The sequence below is a fragment of the Balaenoptera ricei genome, chromosome 2 (genome assembly GCF_028023285.1).
Source record: "Balaenoptera ricei isolate mBalRic1 chromosome 2, mBalRic1.hap2, whole genome shotgun sequence".
NCBI classification, from domain to species: domain Eukaryota; kingdom Metazoa; phylum Chordata; class Mammalia; order Artiodactyla; family Balaenopteridae; genus Balaenoptera; species Balaenoptera ricei.
The window spans coordinates 110,829,492-110,852,794 of record NC_082640.1 but is presented as its reverse complement, the minus strand read 5'-3'; the positions used below and the strand labels follow the sequence as shown (position 1 = coordinate 110,852,794).

Below are 23,303 nucleotides of genomic sequence, written 5' to 3'. Positions count from 1 at the left end.
ATGACACGCAAAGCAAATGCAACGAAATTAAAAGTAAACAAGTGGGACTATATCAAACATAAAAACTTCTGCACAGCAAAGCAAACAATCAACAAAATGGAAATGGAAGAAAATATTTGTGGGCTTCCCTGATGGCACAGTGGTTGAGAGTCTGCCTGCTAATGCAGGGGACACGGGTTCGAGCCCTGGTCTGGGAAGATCCCACATGCCGCGGAGCAACTAGGCCCGTGAGCCACAAACTACTGAGCCTGCGCGTCTGGAGCCTGTGCTCCGCAACAAGAGAGGCCGCGATAGTGAGAGGCCCGCGTGCCGCGATGAAGAGTGGCCCCTGCTTGCCGCAACTAGAGAAAGCCCTAGCACAGAAACGAAGACCCAACATAGCAATCAATCAATCAATCAATAAAATAAACAAATCTTTAAAAAAAAAAATTTGCAAGTTATATATCTGATAAGAGGTTAATATCCAAAATACATGAAGAACTCAGACAACTCAATAGCAAAAAACTCCAAATAATTCAATTAAAAAATGGGCAAAGGATTTGAAGTGACATTTTTCCAAAGAAGACACACAAAGGCCAAGTATATGAAAAGGTGCTCAACATCAGTACTCATTAGGGAAATGATATATCACCTCGTGCCTGTTAGAATGGTTATTATCAAAAAGACAAGAGATAGCAAGTGTTGGCAAGGATGCAGAGAAAAGAGAACCCTCGTGCACAACTGGTGGGAATGTAAATTAGTGTAGCCACTGTGGAAAACAGCATGGAGGTTCCTCAAAAAATTTAAAGTAGAACTACCGTATGATCCAACAATTCCACTTCTGGGTATTTATCTGAAGGAAATGAAATGACTATGTCAAAGAGATATCTACACCCTCCACGTTCAGTGCGGCATCATTTACAATAGCGAAGATATGGAAGCAACCTAAGTGTCCATCAACAGTTGAATGGGTAAAGAAAATGTGGTACAATGGAAGAATATTCAGTCATAAAAAGAAGGAAATCCTGCCAGTTGCAACAACATCGATGGACCTTGAGGGCATTATGCTAAGTGAAATAAGTCAGATGAATACAGTATAATCTACTTATATGTGGACTCTAAAAAAACCCAAACTCATAGAAAATGATATCAGATTTGTGGTTACCAAGGCAAGGAATGGGCAGTAGCGGAATCGGGTGAAGGTGGTTAAAAGGTACAAACTTCCACTTATAAGATAAATAAGCCCTGGGGATATAATGTACAACATGATGACCTTAGGTAACACTACCGTATGGTATGTTTGAAAGTTGCTCAGAGAGTAAATTCACAAGGAAAAACAATGTTTTTGTAATTATGTATATGAGGTGATGGATATCACCTAAACTTATCACGGTAATCATTTTACAATATGTGTATGCCAAGTTGTCATGCTGTAGACCAGTGTTGTATACCAATTATATCACAATTAAACAACAATAACAAAAATATTGCAATTGATTTCTGCTCTTTATACTCAGAGAGATCACTGCTGACTGTGAATGATCCTCAGAAACCTGAAGAAGTAAGTATGTTATCTAAAGAGTCTGCAGGGAGAGGGAAAGTCAGAGGAACAGACAGACTGTCTTGAACCAGAGCAGCTAAAAAATTCCTGGTAACTTATCACTGTCTAGTAATTAATATGCATCTATAGCTGTTTACAGTAGCCAAGACTGCGTTCTTGAGAGAGCCTGGGACTACCCCAGTCCTATTGTTTCTCCCACTGACATTGACTGAAATCAGCGTAGCTAATAAATCATGGATTTGTATATCCCTGTTGCCCTACACTCCAAAGTGGCTGCCCAGAGGGAACAATGAACTGGGAAACAGCAGTTGCTCAATCTCTTGGCGACCCAGGTCAATCGCCTGGGGTCAGAGAACTGTGGCTGCTGCTTCTCAGACCTCTCCCAGGCCCTTAGCATCACCCGGGGCTGAGGCCTGCCTAGGTGCAATATGGGAGTAGAACAGGGAGTTGAATCCACCACAAAGTTTACAACTCTGAGCGCAGCAAGAGGTTCTGAAATGCTAGCATCTTGCTAAATATACACCCTCCATTTTCCCCATTATTGGAAATCTCTGGATGAAACTGGTATAGAAGCATGTTATTGGACCCTGTTAAAGGCTGAGAGAAAGAATGTGAATTTGAGATATTGTATTACATCAGGTCATTTTTTCCAAAATTTGTGTAAATCCTAAAATTGGATGAGGGTTTGCCAACAGTCCCTTTAGCAAGCTGACGTGGGAAAATCCCCAGGAGGGCAGGAGATAAGGTAAAGTTGCCGCGGTTATAACATGGGGAAACAGTCCTACAAACTACTGGGGCAAAATGACAGGTCCTCTGGCCCCTGGAGCTGTGTCCTGAACTGAACACACAACGTACTGCGTTAACTTAGAGAATCAGCACCATGGACAGCTCTCTCTGATTGCCGGACTAAAGGCGGCTCAAGAATTACAATTCAGTTACTGGTATCCACTAATAAGATAAAATCTAGAGATTTTTGTACTCCAGCAGTAATTCTGAAAATTTCTAATACCAAGTCATAAACTTCAGAAGAGGGACAACTATTTAAAGATATACACATAGTTTTTAAAAAAAAAAAAAAGGGATGAATTCAACTTACCTTTCTAATTAATACCTCACAAAAGACATGCAAACAGGTGTTTTCAGGAGTGGTCACGCCATGAGTTTCCATCACTGGCCCCAGCACCAACCAGAGAGGAGGACTCAGGGGGGTCAGGAAGAGGAAACACTTCCTCAAGCAAATCCCCAAAGGCTGTTTTTTAGCAGAAGCCTGTATGGTGCTGGCACAGCTCCGAATTCATAGTTAAGAACAACATCCTGGTTCTCCTGCCCACTGCCCTCCACCGTATAAAAGCAGACGAGCAGCAGAGAAATGGGGCAGGGAACCCAGCCTCTAGCCGCACATCACTAATGAGATGGAAGCGGGTGATTCTTAATAACGTGCTGACTCCACTTCTCTCCATAACAAAAACAAAAGAGGCACAACTGGTGCCTATGAACTCAGAAGCCCGTTCCTTCCATCACGGAGCTAAGACCTGGAGTTACCCACCAAGGAAGATGTGAATAACTACCACCAACAAGGGCACCAACTATCTGGGTTTCATCAAACATTTTTTGTAAATAAGCCAAAGCACATGTCTGGTGTTTGGCTGCAACTACTTAGAACATGGAGTCCACAAGCTGTACATGAGAATACGCCTTAGGGGTTCACACGCTCAAGAACTGGTGCGATTTCAACAACAGGACCAAAACGGATCATCCATGGTTGCCAATCTTACTTTTTCCCAATAAACGCATTTATGAAAGAAAGAAAGAAAGAAAGCTGTCACTTACACTATCACTATAATTTTCAAAAAGAAAACACACCAACTTTATTCAGTTATACAATACTAAAAAGGACATAATCATTATGTTAAATGAAATAAGCCAGATAGAGAAAGACAAATACTACTGTATGATATCACTTATATGTGGAATCTAAAAAACACAACTAACTAACAAAAAAGAAGCAGACTCACAGATATTGAGAACAAACTAGTGGTTACCAGCTGGAGGGAGGAGGGGCAATACAAGGTGAGGAAAGTGGGAGGTACAAACTATTGGGTGTAGGATAGACTACAAGGATGTATTGTACAACATGGGGAACAAAGCCAATATTTTGTAATAACTGTAAATGGAGTATAACCTTTAAAAATGGTATAAAAAATAAATATTTTTTAAAAAGGACATAATCACAGAAAATAAGAAAGGCAGAACTTTCCACTTCTAAAGTTTGCTTAATGAAACAACTCATACGTTGTCTTTATTTTCCTACTTTTCCTGATGACCTGCAGATTCTTCCTCATGGACAGACACCGGTCCTGGAAGGGCATCCTAAGATGTTCAGGAGCCACTAATGTAGTTCAGAGGCCCCATGTTGCAGAGGGGTAGAACAAGGCCCAGAGAGCAGCAAGGCCCGAGCCAGAATGCCCAGCCCCTGCTAGTCCTACACTTCCCTCCCTCCCATCAGATGCCCCCTCCCCACTCGGGACCAACCTAAGTCTCAGTCACAGGACACGCCAGGTAAAAACAAGCATTCTGCCTTTAGCTTTTCTCCTCTTCCTCTACAGAGCTGGAGGCCCTTTTACCCCATGAACTCCCTACATCTTGTTCTTATTCATGTTTTCTTTCCATTTGATGCCACTTGGTCATTCCAGATCCTTCCATTGTAAAACCAGATATTAGTAATCATAGGATTGGGACAATGGCTACAGGGTTTTTACTCCAGTGAGGATGAAAGCACCAGCTGAGGTAAGGGTTTCTCTGGAACCAAGTTAATTTTTCTTTCCCAGAATTTCCAAATAGAATAGAATTTCATTAAACTTTCATGAAATGAAAATAAGCTGGAGTTCTTTTCTAGTTCACTGAGTTTTCCCTACAAATATATAATTTAAACTCTGGTAGCTATTAAAAGTAAATTACACGATCAAAGGAAAAGGCTAATAAATAACTTGAAAGGTTTCTCTTCTCCCAGGATTTCCTGAATTCCAAATGTGCTTCATTTTTAAAAAGGTAAGCAAGGCTCTTAAAATGAAAGATTTCCCCTAATTCAAATATCCCACAACTCGGGATTTAAAAAATTTCTAAAAATGCAGCTGAAATTCATCTCTGCCCCCGCCCCCCACCAACTAGTTATTAAAAAAAATTCAGCAAAATTTCTCTTCAAAACATCCCACATAAGAATACAACTATTTACCTACTTAGTACGTACTGGAGAAAGTTTAAGTACCCCAATCCCGCCTCACTCCTCTAAGAAACTTTAATGAAGATGTTTAAATTTTTTTACAATTAAAATGTAAAGAGCACACGCAAACACACACACACACACACACACACACACACACACACATATACAACCACTGAAAACTACATTTAGTCCAGCCTTGGGGAAGACGCTCAAGCTTTCTAAGACAACTGAGGCCATTGTGACAGGACTACATTCACAGAGCATTTGAATGTCCATAGCAACAGTGAGAAGAATTCCAGAGTTTGTGTAACATCAGCCAAGCTATCCGTTATCACATTTGCAAAATAACCCCAAGATCACACAGGCATACCGATTTTAAGCAGGAGGTACTGACTTCAGAATGAAAAAAAATTCCACCAAAGAAAAGGCAATTCCACTCAAGCTGAAACACTATATTCAGAAAGGGGGGGGGGGTGGTTGATAGAGTCTGGAGCTTTAAAAATTAATTCTGTGGGTTCTTTACTTGAAAATGCTTCTACTCAGGGTATGAATAAATGTAAAAAGCCAGTTAACTTTAATGGTTATTCTTAACTGTTGAAATTAACATTTGATTTTTCTGCTGGTTGGCTCTGGGGATGTTGCATGAGAAAGGGAAAAATATCCAACTAGCTTCTTCCATTTTTATTATGAATTCCAGCCTTCCGGAGGAGCAGAGCTGGAGTTGCATAATAGACTAGGCGAGTCTGAAGCACTGAGAAGCTTGGAGTAAGGCAAGGCGGCACGCTTCCGTCATCTCACCAGCTTGGACCCTACGGCCACAGGCCATCTAGACCACAGTCAGAGGGAAAAAGAATTTAAAAACAATTTTCAATATCTCGAAGGAAAAAACATGAGTCCACAGGCAAGCCATCCTTGTAATTTCAGAGCAGCAGTTTAACAAGCTTCTTGGCAACAAATTCCTAAGTGTGCAACCACCTCTAACTCCACCAGATTGAAGTGTGTGGTGCAGTGGTGTTTTTTTAAATTGCAGAGGCACAAAGGATGGAAACTGCCCTGAACGCTCACAAGTGAAAAGCCCAGTTCATGACAAATACAGCGGGAGTCAGTTGTCCATGCAAAGTACATGTACAGTAAAGGAGTGAATAACATACCCATTCCGAGAGGTCACTGAGCTAGCAAAATCCAAAGCGAAACAGTAAATGGATATTTTAGTGTGTGCCAGTCTTGCTGAAAGCTTTCAAGCCATTTGAGGAACCTGCTGATACTTACAACAGAGAAAGACCCCAATGGGAATAGAGGGTATGAAGTTCCTACCGGGTGAATATTTTGTGATTTTGGCTAGAAGTAAGCAGTGGCATTAGATGTTAAAGTCTGTTTTTACTTTTCCAGTACTGTGCTGATGTCATCAAGAAACTAGCAAGCAAGCAACATGCTGTAGCCAAAATTTGTCTGCAGCACTTTTTTTGTAATTACATTATGCAAGAAAATCCACCCAAGGAAAATGGTCAGTACCCACATCAGAAAATTTGGAATTTCTTTTTCTTAGAAATACTGCAAACAATCAATTAGAGTTTTTCCTTTACCAAAGAGGAGTTTTCTTCTTTTACCAAAGAGGAGTTTTCTTACCATGAAGTAAGGTCTTCCAGATGGCAAATTTTAATGAGATATCATGTTATCGAAAGACCGGTTCAACAGTAAAATATGAGTTACTTGCACACGTTTTCATTAGTATTAGCTTATCAGAGAAACATTAAAATCCATTATAGCAGCATAAAATTCTAAAATCATAGCCTAACATGAGCGAGAACAGTAAGGAAGGGGAAAGAAAGTGAGAAGAGACATAAGTTTAATGACAATTTGGTCTGTGGAAAAATACATTAAAAACCTTAGTTTGGAGGCCTTTCATTATTGTTTAATTTCTGAAAATAATATCTGGCTCTTTGAAGAAAGAAGTTCTGTCAAAACTGCAGAATACATCCCATATTCTTCCAAAAGAAAATTTATAGGAGATTCATGTCTCAAAACAATAAATAAATAAATAAATAAAACTATACTGTCATCACTTAGTGCTTTAGGGTTGATGTTTTGGATGGAGTTTGAAAAAATTCTCATTGTCCACACCAAGGCAGAAAGAGAATAAATGCATTTATCCATCTACTTAAAATTATGGGAGCCAGGGTCTCCAGAATAACAGCTAATACCAACAGGCTAAAATTTCCACAGCTAATTGGTGATGGGTTATTGTCAACGGGACACACCAGAGGAAGTGAGATGGTGACACTTTTCCATTTTAACTTGGTGCATTGCAACCATCACAGACAGGAGGAAGTTCTTTTTCATCTTGATGTCTGTCCTATAGAGATGGTGAAACCAAAGCCCAGGGCAGTGAGAGGTTTGCCCGCAGTTAAACTTCCAGTAGGTGGCAGTACTAGGACTAAACCACCTGACAGCTTTGTCACCAAACAGGCTGCCATGAGCTCTAACATGGGGCAGGTTTTAAAGAGTAGTTTTTGGTATATAAACCCCTCAAGCTTTTGCATGTAAGAGCAATTTCACCAAATGGGTTTGGTTATTTTGTTAATACAAAAATATTTTTTTGTAGCAGGTGTGGATGACCAGCCAAAGGTTAAAAAAAGAAGTGGAAGCATCCCAAATCAGAATGTTATTTTTCTCCCTTTCAAAAGAAAAAGTAGGATCAAGTCAAACAAGTTAAGAATTTAATACTGTGGCATCTGGCTCTTGTCCATTAGGCAGTAGGCACAGGTAACAACCACAGGATGAACAACCCGACAGGTGGTGGCACTGGAGAGGGGAGGTCCCGAGTGGGAGCATCGAGGAGGTACTTGGAGAGCCTGACGCAGTGGCTGTTTACCAACTAGTGCAAAGGAAGTTCAGACTTGAACACCTAATAAAGTGATTTTTGGTGCATCCTGTCTACCCTAGCTTTAGGGCATATATGGGCGGGTCCTGGGACTGACATAACGACACATGCAGAAGTGACTTTGTACTTTTTCTCCAAAGGAAATCTTATGTCCTATTTTAAAGGTGTAATTAATGCCCACTGTTAGATTTGACTCATTAAATAATTTCTTTCTTTTAAAAAACATCAGTGGGGACCAGGTTTATTTAGATTGTGTACAAAGTTTCTCCACCAGTCTTGTTCCCTCCCCACATACATACCAAAATAAATTCTCATTCTGGCTCTTTTCTGACAATGATGAAGGGAAGACAAAACCCTCAGAAAATTGAGAGGCTGCATCTGGATGATGGGGGTTGTCCCTTCTCTTCTATAATACAGAAATGATGGTGGGAACTCAGGGTCCCAGGAATTAAAAGGTAAGGCTCCTATTTGCCTTCTTCATTCTGGATGAATTTGCACAAGATCTCTAAATCTGGGCACAGCCAGAATTCAAACTTTAGACAATGGGCTTCTAATTCCCCTCATCAGCATCTGTTTTGATTTGTTCATTACCTAACCATGTCAGGGGAGATGTATCTTTAGCAGGTTCTTTTTTAATGATGTTGTCACTTTTCCGTGACCTTATAAGATGGATGAATGTCTTGATCTTGGCTACAAGGTAAGTATCTCATGACATGTACTTTAAATAACATTTACATGAATACAGCAAAATGTAAGATTATGCCTCTTTGGCCATTTACAAGGTCACACAATGCCAGGAGGCAACCCCTAGCTTCTCAGAAAGCATGGGCACGTCATCCCTGAGCCTGACAAATGTGCCACCACACGTATGCATTTCTTTAGCAACTGTGCTGCGTGTAGTATTCCCTATTCTAAAGACAGGGGCAAGTGAAAGGAGCCTGAAGTTCCTCCTAGTGTTAACAGGACCATCTCATAAGTAATATGGGGAATTAAAGGACCACCTCTCAGTGAGCTTACCCGTGAGACAGGTTCTTGCAGAAAACAGTATCTTTCCAGGTCACATTTCCCAGTCAAGTTTAAAAGGCTGAGTGTGTATTTGCATTCTAGATATTTTAGAATCTAAAGTCAAGAGTGATCTTATATAACCGTAACATTAATTCTTCTTACATGTATATTTCATCTCTTTCTTGTTTTTTAAGTAGTAAAAGTCTGACAGTGATTAAGTCAACTTTTAGAGAAAACCAGAGCCCTTATCAGGAGTGCAGCTGGTAACTGTGTAAATCAAGGCCTTTCATTTTTAAAAACATTATGTTCATTCACGTCAAAACCCATTTGTAGTTATTCGGCCCTCGGTTTAACATGCACCTGGTCATACAGTGTGGGTCTCTCCTTCTTTTGAGGCATTTGAATATGCCTGAAAAGCTGTGACAGGAGGAAGTGAACCAGAGATGAAAAGAGGAACCAATATTCATTTCCACACCCACAGACACTTGTCAGCACTTATTTAATTCTCACCCGACCCTTTGAGGGAGGTTGCATTTTGAAGGTGCGGAAAGTCAGGTAGAGAAAGGGGAAACAATTTGTCCCAGAGGTCACTCGCTCCAGTTTAGCCTGGACTGAAAACACATCTGCCTGACTCCAAAAACAGAGCTTCTCTCACTACAAGTGCTGCTAGCTCTGTATTCAAAGTCACTGCCATAGGATGATGCGGATTGAGGACTCAGAGGGAGAAGGTGACATCCTTTTTAGCCCCATGTCCTGCTGAAGGTGGCTGGGGACCTCACATACCATACCGTAGGTTCTATCAATCCCAAATGTGAAAAATACCTTAATATTTGTATGCAGGGATTTTACATCAAACTCCAGCTATTTAATTGGCCACAGTACCAAGCATCCATCTCCTGGTAATATTCCCAGAATAACACCAGACAGCATTCAATCAGAGGTAAAGTGACCCAAGGATGAGTTTAGCGAGGGTGGACTCTTGAGGGGCACTGACGTTCTCTGCCCCCAGGGCCTCCCCATCATTCATTCTCCTTTCCAACATAAAGCTGGGTCCCGCATGCTACTGGCTGTAGCTAAGGACATTTCCATAATAAACTCAGTCGTTAAACCAAGCTGGACACCTCTGTTTTCTTTGCTGGCAAAAGGAATTGCTGCAGAACTGTCAATCCTTGCAAAAAGGCTTCTGTACACTCATCAAACAAATAAACAAATAACCCATGTCATTTTTTTTTAAAAGTTCAGTTGCTGTGCAGCAGTGAAGAGACACAAAAGGACCAGTTTATGCCTAGAAGGAAAAATGACAGTCTTCGAAGCAACCCGTTTGGTGACAGTCATGATCATTAGGGAAAGGGATATCTGTTAAAAAGCAGTAAATGCCTATTTCCAAACAGAATGGACTGACATGCAGAGGAGGTGTGAACCCAGTCAAACATCCCCAGGCTCCCCGGAGAATCATTATGCTCTGTCGTGTTAACTCACTTCCTTCTTGATTTTTCCACTTTTCCTTTTTCTTCCCTGCTGAATATTATCATCTCAAATCAAATTAAGTACTAATAGTAAGTGCGCACAGCAATCACTTCAGAAAAGCAAAACATTCAGACTCAAGAGGTTATATAAAAATATTATTTCTCATAATAAAGATTGAGAGCCCAGATGGAATTGTGAGAGAGTTCCAAGAACTCTCAGTCATAGCAACTCTTCTGTTGCTGTAACTTCAGTTATAGCAACTGAAGCTGCTGTTCAGGTAACTAGTGGAGCCACCAACAAATAATAAAATCTAAATCATTTAAAAAGAGTACACTTGGGGCTTCCCTGGTGGCGCAGTGGTTGAGAATCTGCCTGCCAATGCAGGGGACACGGGTTCGAGCCCTGGTCTGGGAGGATCCCACATGCCGCAGAGCAACTGGGCCCGTGAGCCACAATTACTGAGCCTGCGTGTCTGGAGCCTGTGCTCCGCAACAAGAGAGGCCGCGATGGTGAGAGGCCCGCGCACCGCGATGAAGAGTGGCCCCCACTTGCCGCAACTAGAGAAAGCCCTCACACAGAAATGAAGACCCAACACAGCCATAAAAATAAATAAAAAGTAAATAAATTAATTAAAAAGAGTACCCTCTCTTATCTGTACTCCAGCTCTCTTTTCAAATCCCTTCCTCTAGCTCTAAGATCTCTAGTTATTAATAATAATAGCAATAATGTATCAAGATGGGAAAGAACTGTTGGATCGCTCTTTTCTTTGGTAAAATGGCACAAAACAGCAATATGACACATTGGAAAATTTCAGAGTCTGATTCAACATGCTGATTGTTATCCAATGACTTTTTAATAATAAAAATGTCATGGATAGTTTATTTTGGACTTGATTTTTCAAAGAGAATGGCTCCTCCAATAAGATTTAACATATTGGTTTTTAAATATTATAAATTAAAGATGGCCCCTGAAATATATAACTATATGGAATAAACTTCTGCTATAACATGGCTGGTAATTAAGGTATGTCTTATTCATATGTTCCAAAACTAAGAATTCAATCTTATTAAGTTGGCATTAGTATTCTATTTGGAAAATGAATTGTTATTTATTCTTTTTTAAAAGACAAATCAAGTTAAGACTATTGTTTAAGTTCTTGGCAACAAAGAAGAGCAAGGGTTATAATCAGAACTTTTCAATTTACTTTGTCATCTATAGGATTCCCTGAACTACTCAAACTAAATGGTAAAGAAAAAGAAGTCCTTTGAAATGCACTTTGTGAACAAACAAAATAAGAGAATGCACACAAGATAAATTCTCCAGTTAACATGGCTTCTCTCTATCTTCCCAATTTCTATCCTGGGTCCTATATTGGCAGGGTCTAGCTGATCTTGGTTGACACTGAAAGTGGTGATATTCCACATCAACCAGGTTTCTCTCACCAAAGGTGTCTGTAAATCATGAGTTAATCATACTGGAAAGAAAAGTGAGCAATTAAAAAGTAATTTGTTCCACTGAACTGGAAACGTTTGAGGGTATGTACCTAAGGAGGAAAGCATGGGGTCCTGAGGTCAGTGTCAGGAGGAGGTGAACACAGATTTCAGATTTCAGTGAACATCAAAAGAACAAAAACTCACCTGTGTTAATGCTCTAAGGAAAAACTATTTTCAGGTGGCTGATGAAAGCATACTATGCTAAGCCGAAAGAGTAAAGAATCGCAAGTATTGGTGTTAAGGACCATAGAAAATTAATTAAACATCCTAATTTTATAGATGAGAACACTATGGCGCCAAGAGATTGTTAAGACTTATGTAAGATCACATTAAGAGCTGGAAGATGACCCAAATGTAAACATTGGTTCTCTTGAGTCTATGGTCATTGTCTCTTCTACCACCAATGAGACATTCTTTATGATGTATGAGTTCTTTCAAGTCAAGTAATAAACTGTGCTAGGCCCTGCAAATATTCCTACCTATGTGCAGTATAGGATGCAAAAAATTAGACTTGTAATTATAATACACAATGGTAAGAACTATTTACTGACTGTTGCTCAAGCAAGGGCACCCAACCTAGACTTACGGGGTCAACAAAGGCTTCTCAGTCGACCTAATATCTAGACTCGTTCCTTGAAGGAGAAGTAAAGATTACATAAAGTAAGAGAGAGAGGAGGAGAAAGCTGTTTTACATGGAGGAAACAGCTGACACATATGATCAGGGGTAAAGAGAGTTGTCGTGTTTGAGGAAGTGAAGGGAATTCAATGTGGTTGGATCACTGAGTGCTTGGGGTGGGGGACGGTGAGAGACAGGGCAGGAAAGGTAAGCAGGGCTCACCAAATCCTGAAGGCCTTTATGCCTAGTTAAGGAATTTGGGATTTCTCTTAAGGTAATGGGCAGACAGAGAATTTTAAAACAGTAAAGTGTAGTGATTAGATTTGCATTTTGGAAAGAACATTATGACAGTTGAGTGAAGAAAAAAATGATAGGGGAGGTAGGCACAGAAGGAATCAAAGCAGTTAGTCTGAGGTAGTAACGCAGAAGATAAAGGATAGTCATCTAATAAAGTATCTAAGAGGGGTGGAGAGGGGTGTTTGGACTTCAGATATTCAGGCCATAGAATTAAAATACTTGATGATAAATGAATATAAATAGATGTGGGTCATCAGTGAAAGGGTCAAACATTACTCTGAAGTCTCTGGCCAAAGTCTTGCCTGGGAGACCTTTGGGAGACCATCATCCCTCACTTAAAAGACTTAGAGACAATTTTACCGACAATAGAAACTCAAGACAGCTTTGTACTTGCTCATCATGAGTGAAACTGTGGAAATCTGGGTACACGTCAAAGATTCTGCATTCTACAGGAAATCCTCTCCAAAATACTGTAACCTGGTTGTGCTGCACTGAGGCAGTCATAAATCTCTGATGAGACTTTCCCAAGAAAAAAGAACCAGCCTAACAGGTACCCACCCCCCCATCCCAAGGCCCTTTCAGCCTCTCCATATTTCCTAGTGGATTATGGGTTCAATGTCCTATGCCCTGCTCAGGCAGCATTAATGGTGATCTATTCTATTTTCTGGTGGAAGTTCGTTAACCCAAAGGAAGCAGAGTTAGGGCTGCTAAGTAAGAGGAATAAGAGGATTGACTCAAGGAAACTGGAAAACTAAGGTTTTCTAGTTCAAAACTGGAGGAATGAATTGAATTGTATACTTCTGGGCTATGGAGTATCCCAATCCCCACCAAGGACATAATTCAGGTACTCACCCCTTCGCCGCCATTTTCACCTGTGTTGGCAAGCATTTCCTGTAGGGCTCTGACAGAGAGGGACTGTTCCAGTACAAAATTGCAGACGCAGAGATCTGGAGGAACATACTGTGGAAATAAAACCAGAATGAGGATACCTACTCATATCAGTTGGGGATCAGTCACGCAGTAACATCTCAAGGGCAAAGAGCCTATGAATCAAAGTAACACTTGGATCGATGGATGGATGAATGAGTACAAAAGGTAGCTTTTTTTTTTTTTTATTCACGTTAAAATGGGTTTCAAGCTGGATTCTAAAGGATGAGGAGAAGAAAAGCCCCAAGTCTCAAGGGAACAGCGACCAAAATGTCAGGATCAGCTTGAGTAATGGCTGGGGGCACACATGGGAGAAGAATACACATCCAGTCTTGCTGAAGGAGCGAAGGCTGATCGACACTGATGTCTGGGTGGGACCAAAGGAAGAAAGTCACTGGGATCTCATCCACAATAATTTGTAAGAGGACAAGACCAGAATAGTGACCAAACACTCGGCAATAGTGACCAAAATAGGGAGCCCATTTACTTGTTAAGAAAATCTGGATACCACAGTGTAAAAAGAGAGGATTAAGAGCTATATAAATTTAATTCTGAACAAAGAAATTGATGACCCCTACAACAATCATTCTGATTTATTATATGCTCAGGTAATACCATGATATTTTCAAACATTTCTCAAAAACGGACAGTCTTCTCTGCAGATTGACTAGTAATAGCTAATGCTCATTGAGTACTTTTCTGTGCCAGGTATTGTTTTAAGTGCTTTGCTTATATTGGCTCATTTAATCCTCACAATCACTCCATGTATACACACTGTTTATCTCTCAGTTTACAGCTGAGGAAACTAAGGCACAGAGAAGTTAGGTCACCTGCCCAAGGTCATGGCTTACACTTGGGTGAGTTGGATTCAAATCTAGGCACTCTGTCTCCAAATCCGTACACTTAACTCTGTTCCTGCTGCTGATGGAAACATTACAGATTTTTTTCACAACTAAACTATTTTTTTTAACAAATTTCTTTCTTTCTTTCTTTATTCATTCATTCATTCATTTTGGCTGCGTTGGGTCTTTGTTACTGTGTGCAGGTTTTCTCTAGTTGCGGCGAGCGGGGGCTACTCTTTGTTGCTGTGTGTGGGCTTCTCATTGCGGTGGCTTCTCTTGTTGCAGAGCACGGGCTCCAGGTGCGCAGGCTTCAGTAGTTGTGGCACGTGGGCTCAGTAGTTGTGGTTCACGGGCTCTAGAGCGCAGCCTCAGTAGCTGTGGCGCACAGGCTTAGTTGCTCCACGGCATGTGGGATCTTCCTGCACCAGGGCTCGAACCCATGACCCTTGCATTGGCAGGCGGATTCTCAACCACTGTGCCACAAGGGAAGCCCTAGACTATTTTCAATCAGCAAATATTTAAGTTTTATATTTATGCAAAACACGGTGCTCGGTATTGAGAAAGATATAAAGACACGCAAAACAAAATCAATGCTCTTCAGGAGTTTACAATCTGGTTCCACGATACATCATTTTCCTTGGGAATACAGCTTATATTCACCTTGCACACCAAGCCTTTGTTTCCTCTGTGATATTGGCTGAACATTGACACCATCAGAGTAACAGGAATAAGGAATGAGGGCCAGAAGTCACCAACAGCTATGTCTAACACTCGGAGACAGGTAACACTGTTTCTATGGAGCTCCAACTTAAAAGCTAAAAGCAAGCCTGCTACTAAAGCACAGATAACCCTTCTGATTTTCAACATTTTCATTTTTTAAATAAAGATTATGGAATTGGCGATCTTTAATTTCCCTTTAATTTCCAAGTGTTTGTATCTTCTTCCTCCTCCTCCCCAACCTCAATGCCCTCAAAAATAAAAATGATGTCCCACTTGTTGGACCTGCCCACTCTTTCCCTTTAGTAAAATTTTAAGACCCCCTTAAGCCAAGAGTGGCTCATCCTATCCTGAAGGCTACTGGCCCATGGGTGACTTACATTTTGCCACTTAAATACTTTTCTACTTAGGATCTCTACAGTCAGAAATCCTAAAAACCCAGACTACCTAGAATTCTGGTGTTACAGGAAATTGCCCAGTTCTCTTTATGAACATGATGTAACCAAGGAGAAACTGTATGTAACACGAGGAGACAACAGTCTTTATTTTACGTTTCTTGCTTCGTTTTTAACATTTGTTCCTGCTGCAGGTAATTAACTCATTTGTATGAGACTTGAGCAAGCAGATGGCTGGTGATGCAGGGCAAGGCTTCACATCAGGAAGTGTTTTTAGAGTACATATCGCATCATTACAAGTACCAGACAATAATATGATAAAGCATTTCCCTAAAGACCACATGCCATAAGTATATATAGTCCGACTCAGTCTCCCAAAAGAGGATGCCACCTCAGAAGATTTTACAGAGGTTTTTTTTCGTACCACATCTTGGTCTATCTGGATCTCATGTCACCAGAATAGGAAGCAAAAAGAGCTAGGGTTTGAGTGTCTCCTCTTCCTCCTTCACTTCACTAGAGCATGCGATTTGGAGATTTCTCTATTCAGGAATGTCTACGGGTATGGCTGGTACTTTAAAGGGTGCGTTTTGGCTAATCAACTGAATGACCCCAACATTCACGCTCACTTTTACAAGAACCCTATTTAGTCTAGTCTCTTTAAGACAGAAACCTTCACAGCTCCAAGTGCTAGAGATCCTGTCCTTACACGAGATTGTGTGATTCTGTCAGCTCTCTTTCCTCCTGTTCTGGTTTGCTTGGACAGGGATAGGAGCTTTCCCCCGGCGATGCCATCCCCCATCCTGATAGAGGACCACGGATACCAGACACGAGGCATGCTCCAATTACATTTTTCTTTTCCCTCCAGATATTAAAAGTCCCAAGGTGGTCGTGATTTAATTACTGGTACAAATGGGTACATTTACAGAGGGAGAGTGAGCGCGGGGAGGAAGCATCTCATATGGGAACACTGTGTCTGCCACTGGTTTACATAGTTTCCTTACAGTTTAGTTTTCCTTCCTCTAGAGTGTGGTCCTGCCTGGACTCTCCATGCTTGGGGATAAAGTCACACCACTCCAAGAGCAGGCAGAACAACATGTGGGCAGCGGCAGGGGAGGGAACAGGGCAACAGGAATATCTGGAGGAAAACAAAATGCAGCTAGCAACTTGTGACATGGAGTGCAGAGCACAGAGCCGTCTGACCTGCTCCACCAGCTGCCATCCTTAATTAAACTCCACACCGGCCTGAGCTCCCACCTCCACATTTCCCAAGAATGAGCCAAGGCTACTGGTCCATCAAAGCTAATTTGTTTGCAGCATGAGAGTTCCCCCAGGAGGCCGGCTTATTGTCTCTGCGCTCTGGAGCCTGTGCCTGGGTCACTGCCTGGCGGGCGTGGGGCACGTGTTTGATGATTCTCAGCACGGAGAGAAGGGCTCTGTTGACATCTGTTCTGAAATAGCTCCTCATCACTCTCCCCAGCCCTGTCCGCAGCCTAGAGAAGCACCATGTTGCCAAATGTCCTACAGAAAACCTTGAGATGCCAGGGCTCTGCATAAGCCAGGAACGAGGTATTCATTTAACCCCACTATGTAGAAAACAGTGAAAGGGAAGGCCTATGGACCGTCCATGTTCCATAAATCTATGTAACGTATACCTCGCTGCACTCAAAGTATTTTTCTGGGGCTTACTAAGTCTAAGAAGGTGGGAATTTAACACTCCTGTTATTGGATTCATTTAGCATTTTTCTACCTAGCACCCCACAATGTACACTCACCAAGGTAGTAGTTTGTACGAGGCAAGCCTTCAGGGAAATGAAGAGAAGAAATAGTTATCAGAAACAGGGCTGTTCTCCCTCTATTATGCCGTTAACCACAGTCGCTGTGGCTTATATAGTTCTTCACGCAATGCAGGCTGTTTCCCTAGATTGTGGGTATCTTGCAAAATCTGTGTCTGACTCTACTTTTGCTACTTTTGTACACGGAACAGCAAGTGGTCAACTCAAGCCTTCTTGAGCTGCCTCTCTGTGTCCTAGACTATCCGAGAGTGTGTGACTGATGATAGCTGTGGTTGCAGCACTGAGCATGCACTTGCCTGTTGAGCCCCTTCCCCAAGCCTCCTGCTTAAGATTCAAGGACCACCTCCCTGTACCACGAAGACAGAAAGCATCCTTATTACCAGAGTTAGGGAATTGAAGGCTAAGAAAGCTGGATACACAAACTTTGTTGTTTCTTTATTAGTCTGCTGCTTCAAGTACAAGTCCTTTTGCTAAATCTTCACAAATAATTGTTTCTTTGTCTAAAAATTTTATACAAAACACCCTGCTTGATCACCTTGGGGGTCCCATTTCTGTGTCACCTCCATGTGCTTGAATTAAATTGTTTTTTTTTTTCCTCCTGTTTAAAAAAAAAAAAAAAAGATTCAAGGGACCCTTCTTCTCTCATTGTCATGGGTCTCCTCCCACTTCTCTGTTAGCCCTTCTGGCTCTCACACGGCCACACCTCAATAATATACCCTGTAAGTGCAGCAATGGCTTTGAATGAAAAGCAATATAGGTTATATTGGTTAAGAGCGAACCCTCTAGCACAGGATTGCCTGAGGTCCTATCTCTGTTCGACCACTTATTAGCTGAATGACGTTAGGCAGATAACTTAGTCTCTTTGCCTCAGTTTCCTTACCTGTAAAGTAGAGATCTAATAGTACCCACTGCTCAGAATAAACTCATTTTTTATATTTAAAGAACTTACGATACGGTCTGGCACGTAGTAAGTACTCAATAAATGTCAAATGTTGTCCACACAGGGCAGTGAAATCCACACATCAATAACTCACTTAAATGTTTATGTATATATCTACTATTTTTGAAGTTCTTATTTTGTGTAAGGATAAGGCAAAATCCCTGCTCTTCAAGGTTGTGCGGTCTCATGGAGTATTGGGGAAGCAAACGGAAAATTTCCAAAGTATGATTCAAAAGGTCCATAGGTGGGTAAGGAAGCGTGAGGAAGCACCCAGAGTTGAACAGGGCTGGAGTGGAGAGAGGGAGAGGGGGAGGGGAACAAGCAAAGGGAGGTGAGAAGTGAGGCTGAGAAAGAAGTAGCTGCTAGGCTGAGGGTCTTGAGTCACCCTGCCAAGGATTTTGGACTCTGTCTTCAGAGCAATAGCCTACATTAAAGGAAGTGACCAAATCAAATGTGCATCGTTGAAAGATCACTGCAGGTCCAGTGTGAAGTGGGCTAGACCAAGGCAGAGAAACTAGTTAGGAAGTTGTTGCAATAAACTGGTTACAAGGGGACAATGGCATGAATTAAAGTAATGGTAGTTGAAACGGAGATAAAGCAGTGAATTTGAAAAATCTTCAGAAGTTAAGAGAGAGAAGATCTGGTGACTAATTGGACGTAGGAGAGGAGTGGAAGATAACCAGTGTTTCTATCGGATGGAAAAAGAGTGCAAAGAAGAATTCAGGAAGAACAAGCCACACCAAGGGTCAAAAGAAGACAGTAACTGCACTCGGCAAATTGTCCCTGGATCTCCATTTGGGCAACAGAATGATGATGGGAGAGCAAAGTCTCTGTGAAGATGTAGTGGTATCCCTGCAGGTGTCAGCAGAGGGAGGCTCACCTGGGAGAGGAGGAGGAACCTGAGAGAATGACACATGTTCTCCACAAAAGGAGAATTCCTGGAGACCCAGCAACCAAAGTCAGCCCAAGTAACCTTACTTCCCTTTCCCATGTCCATTAGGCAGTCAGCCAATAATTAGAGAACCTAACAGTATGCATTCAGTATTGTACTAGCTGCTGTGGGGAACAAAAGAGAAAAGACATGGTTTCTATCCTTTAAGGAATTCTTAAGCTATTTGAAGAGACAGATCTACCATAGATGAGACTTTATGAAACAATAAAAAAAGTTTACATTCAATGCTAAATTGGAGAGTATGAGTTGTATGTCTTGCAGGACCAAGAGGACTCTCAGCCATGCTGGGATGGGGAAAGGCCAGCCCAGGCTGGAGCGTGGCCTAAAGAGGGTTTACATGGGCAAGTAGCTCCTGGCATAGAGCCAGAACTCAAATTTTTGTTTAATGAATGAACAAGATGGGAAAGTTATCCTTCCATTTCCTTGTGTGGATTCTTCCCTTCTGTTTAAAATTCCATTCGTTGAAGCAGCATTTTTAAGTTACAGGCTTTCCAGAACCTCTGTCCTCACTTCCCTTTGCTTTTTCACCTAATTCACCATCCCCCCAATTCACCTCCATGGGCACTATGTCTACTGGTAAGAGGCAGAGCTGGACTCTGTCCCCAGTGGTCTGGCTTCTACATGCCTTGTTTGTTCCATTTCACCACAGTGCCTCACACAGGACCGATAACCATCTCCCTATCAAGGCTCAATGCAGTCCTACTCAAAGACTATGGATGAGAAGACTTCCCAAGGCCCCAGAGGCAGAAAATTATTCTCTCCTCCAGAAAATGTCCCAGGTCAATCTGGCCCCACTAGGTACGGCGTGGCATTGGATAAGACCAACTTTCTATGGGTGAGCACCAGGATGGCTAGAGATGGGGCATGTAGCTTGTATTTCAGGAGCTTTAAGCACTTCACAGACATGACCTCATCCACCTACAGCAGACATGAGCTCATCTGTGGACTGCCTCTCTTGTTACTGATAATACATAATTATTTGTATTGTGTTTATACTTCAAAGGCAGAGCCGATGTTAAGCAAACTAACACCTACATCTCGTCCCAAGCAGGTTTTAAGTATTTATGCAGTTAAGCGCCTTTTAAATCTACCTTTGTCACCTCTGCTAAGTTTTTGATAGATTATAATGAAGAAAGTTATATACTGAATATTTAAACCTGAAGCTGTTGCCCAGTCTCTGTATTTCTACAAAAATAGTTGGTGGCTTTACAACTATTTTAGAGGTGGGTCAACTGAGATACAAAGGAATTAGGTAAAACTTATATGGGCAAGTGGAGAAATAAGAATAGAATTCACATATACATTTAAAATGTAACTATTTACCTATATATAAATTGTAGCAGGTACTGTACTAAATCCTTTATAAATATTACCTCATTTAACTCTTACATCAACTCTTTTAGCAGAAAGATTATAGATAGACAATTTATAAATGAGAAAACTGAGACTCAGAAAGGTTGAAACACTTCCCCACAATCACATGCTGAGAATAGCATTTAAATCGGGAATTCCAAACTCAACTCTTTCTGATACTGTGTCAATATTCCTGAAGAGAAGGCTCTCATCCTTATACCAACATTGTGTTGTGGAACTCTAATTCTACTAGGCTACCTCCTCCCAATTCTTTTTTTTTTTTTTTTTGCCACACCGAGGAGCATGTGGGGTATCTTAGTTTCCCAACCAGGGATCGAACCCGTGCCCCCTGCAGTGGAAGCACAGAGTCTTAACCACTGGACCGCCAGGGAAGTCTCCTCCCAATTCTTATACTTTAATAATTTAAGGACTTCATATTAGGTTCTTGACTATCTCAGGAAGAGTTCTCTACTCTGGAATGGCTACTGCAAAGATTATGGGCTGCAGTTAGTGGGACTATCGGGGCTCAAGAGCTTTCTAAAATTGAGATTCCTGGCAAGCGAGCTCATTTCCATCTTTATGCAGTTCTGAAATCTGAAACCAACTTACCACGTAAGCTCTCTCTTCCAAAAAGCAATTCAACTCTGGGCATGATGGGACAAGTTTCCACAAAGGACATACATGTGGAGATTTTAAACATGTGTGCATCCAGATTTTAAACATGTCGAGGGAAGAGACTTTGCCTATCTGTGTTAAAAGTTATCATGAAACAAGTTTAAAATGTATAAAACCTCGTTTAAATTTTTCAAAAATATATTTTGCTATGGAAAAGGATCTTTCAGAAAGGTCTTTCTGAAAATATATACAGAAGCTATTCAAAACATTTGAGTTCCAATTTTTGCCTGAACTTTGCTAACAAAAACCATTATACGTAAACAGTAAGGCACACAGAATTTAAACTTATAGCTGGAAAACATTCCTTTTGGGAGGAGAGGAGAAAGATGCTATTATCTTTTAAAGGAATGAAATGAAGAAGGTGCCTTCTGATGCCCAAGGAATCAACCACAGGAAGGCAATGCTCTCAGTATCCCCCAGTCTCTTGGCGGTTCTTCATTCTAGGGAACAGTGAGCATCCCTGGGAGGACTGACAGCTGTGGAAAATCACTACCACAGCACAAGGAGACTTACTAAGCAAAATCACTCACAGTCATGAGCAGAACAACTGCAGCATCTGATGCCATGCTGGCCTGAGGTTTACTCCAAGAAAGAGGGAGTATTCAGAAGGAAAGGGATAGAATAAGTTGATCATGCATAAGGGAAGGGAAGATTACCAAGTTACAGAAAGGTGTTGATATTTAAAATAAAATAAAATAAAAAGCTTCTACTAGGGAGTTAAATATTTACTTGAGCAGAGCACTTGCTGAAACGCTTCCTATGTGAGCGAGGAGCCACTGCCACCTAGAAGCGGGAAATCCAAATTGCAGGACAAATATCCTTTGACAAAAGTCCTGCCAAGAAATACCAGCCCAAAGTGATAAAGAACTAAAAACACCCACAATCACTGTTTCTTTGCCTCATCCCTCAAATGCCCAGATATTGGTTGTTTAATTCACACTGATCCACGGATCCATTACAGTCTAGCCTCTCACAGGGAGAATGTTTATTAATTCAAGTAAGAGCCACACTTGCAACATCAACTATCCTTCTGATGATGCCCGGAGATTTCTCACAAGAGGTAACACAAATAAGCTTGTTTTGGAAGCGTGAATGCAGAAGGCACAGTTGGCCCAAGAATCTCCTGGGCAAGGCTGCTAACATTTCAGATTCCTGGCACCCTTCTCCAGGTGGTACTTTAAAAGAATCTCCCAGCTGATTATGAAGCAGGATGTCTCTGACCCCAATTTGAAAGATACTGTAGAGTAACTGGACCAAACAAGTAAAGTCAGGTCTCTGGACAGTAACTGATTCTTACTCTAGATCTTTCATTAAAAGAGTTCAATTCAAAAAAAAAAAAAAAAAAAAAGAGTTCAATTCATCAAAATATAAGAATTTCTTTCAAATGAATAACCCAATAATTTGAAATCCACATAATTGTTGTTTTTATGATCTTGCCTGCTATGGCCCCAACCAAAAGTAATGCTGAGGTACCCTGGACACCTCTATTCTGCAAGCATCAGTTGTTTCTGGTACATAGGAAGAATGTCACCAAGAGCCTGGCAAAAATAAGTGCTGTGAAGCTTGTGTTCTTTAAAATAAGGAAGAAGGGGCAGCCAAAGAATCAGAGTAAAAACGCTGGGCAGCTGGCTTGTAAAGCTGCCTGCTGGGAAAATGCATAACTCACAGGCTGGATGGTTGATTTGGGTCTTGATTGAGCCAAGTTTTGCCTCCCTGCCTGGCATGGTCGGCATGTAAAATAACAAAAGGTGCCAAAAGGTAGAAATGTGGAACACTTGCACCTGGAAAAAAACAAGCTGTGCGGAGGAGCAGCAAACAATACCTACTGTTTATAGACGGAGGTAGCGGAAACAATGACTCTTTGTATGGCCCTAAAAAAAATACGGTCATAAATTAAACTCTAGCTTAATGAGTAGCACAGGTAATACAACAAGCTCTGTGGTAAGGAATGCGACCCTAATTTGCTACTTTTCAATGGGATCTACTGTGAGAAACTGAAGTTGTTATTCCAAAGAGCTTACATATTGGAAAAAAAGCAGAGCTCAGGAAAGAGGAAAGGCAGCATGTCAGTAAGGAGATGAAACCAGCATGTGTGTTCCATGTGCCATGAATAAATTAGGGGTACCAGCCTCAGCAAGAGGAACAGCACAGGGTACAGGATGGTGGAGTCGGAATGAGGTGTGATAG

At 41.3% G+C, this 23,303-nt stretch overlaps 1 protein-coding gene across 4 annotated transcripts in view; it reads right to left on the bottom strand.

Moving 5' to 3' along the window:
• RYR3 (ryanodine receptor 3) overlaps positions 1 to 23,303 on the bottom strand; it is a 553,341-nt gene that overhangs the window by 324,337 nt on the left and 205,701 nt on the right. For all 4 annotated transcript variants that reach the window (XM_059913701.1, XM_059913702.1, XM_059913703.1 and 1 more), the window contains exon 3: positions 13,375 to 13,482. In XM_059913701.1, coding sequence (XP_059769684.1) covers positions 13,375 to 13,482 — 108 coding nt within the window. The remainder of the gene's footprint in view (positions 1 to 13,374; positions 13,483 to 23,303) is intronic.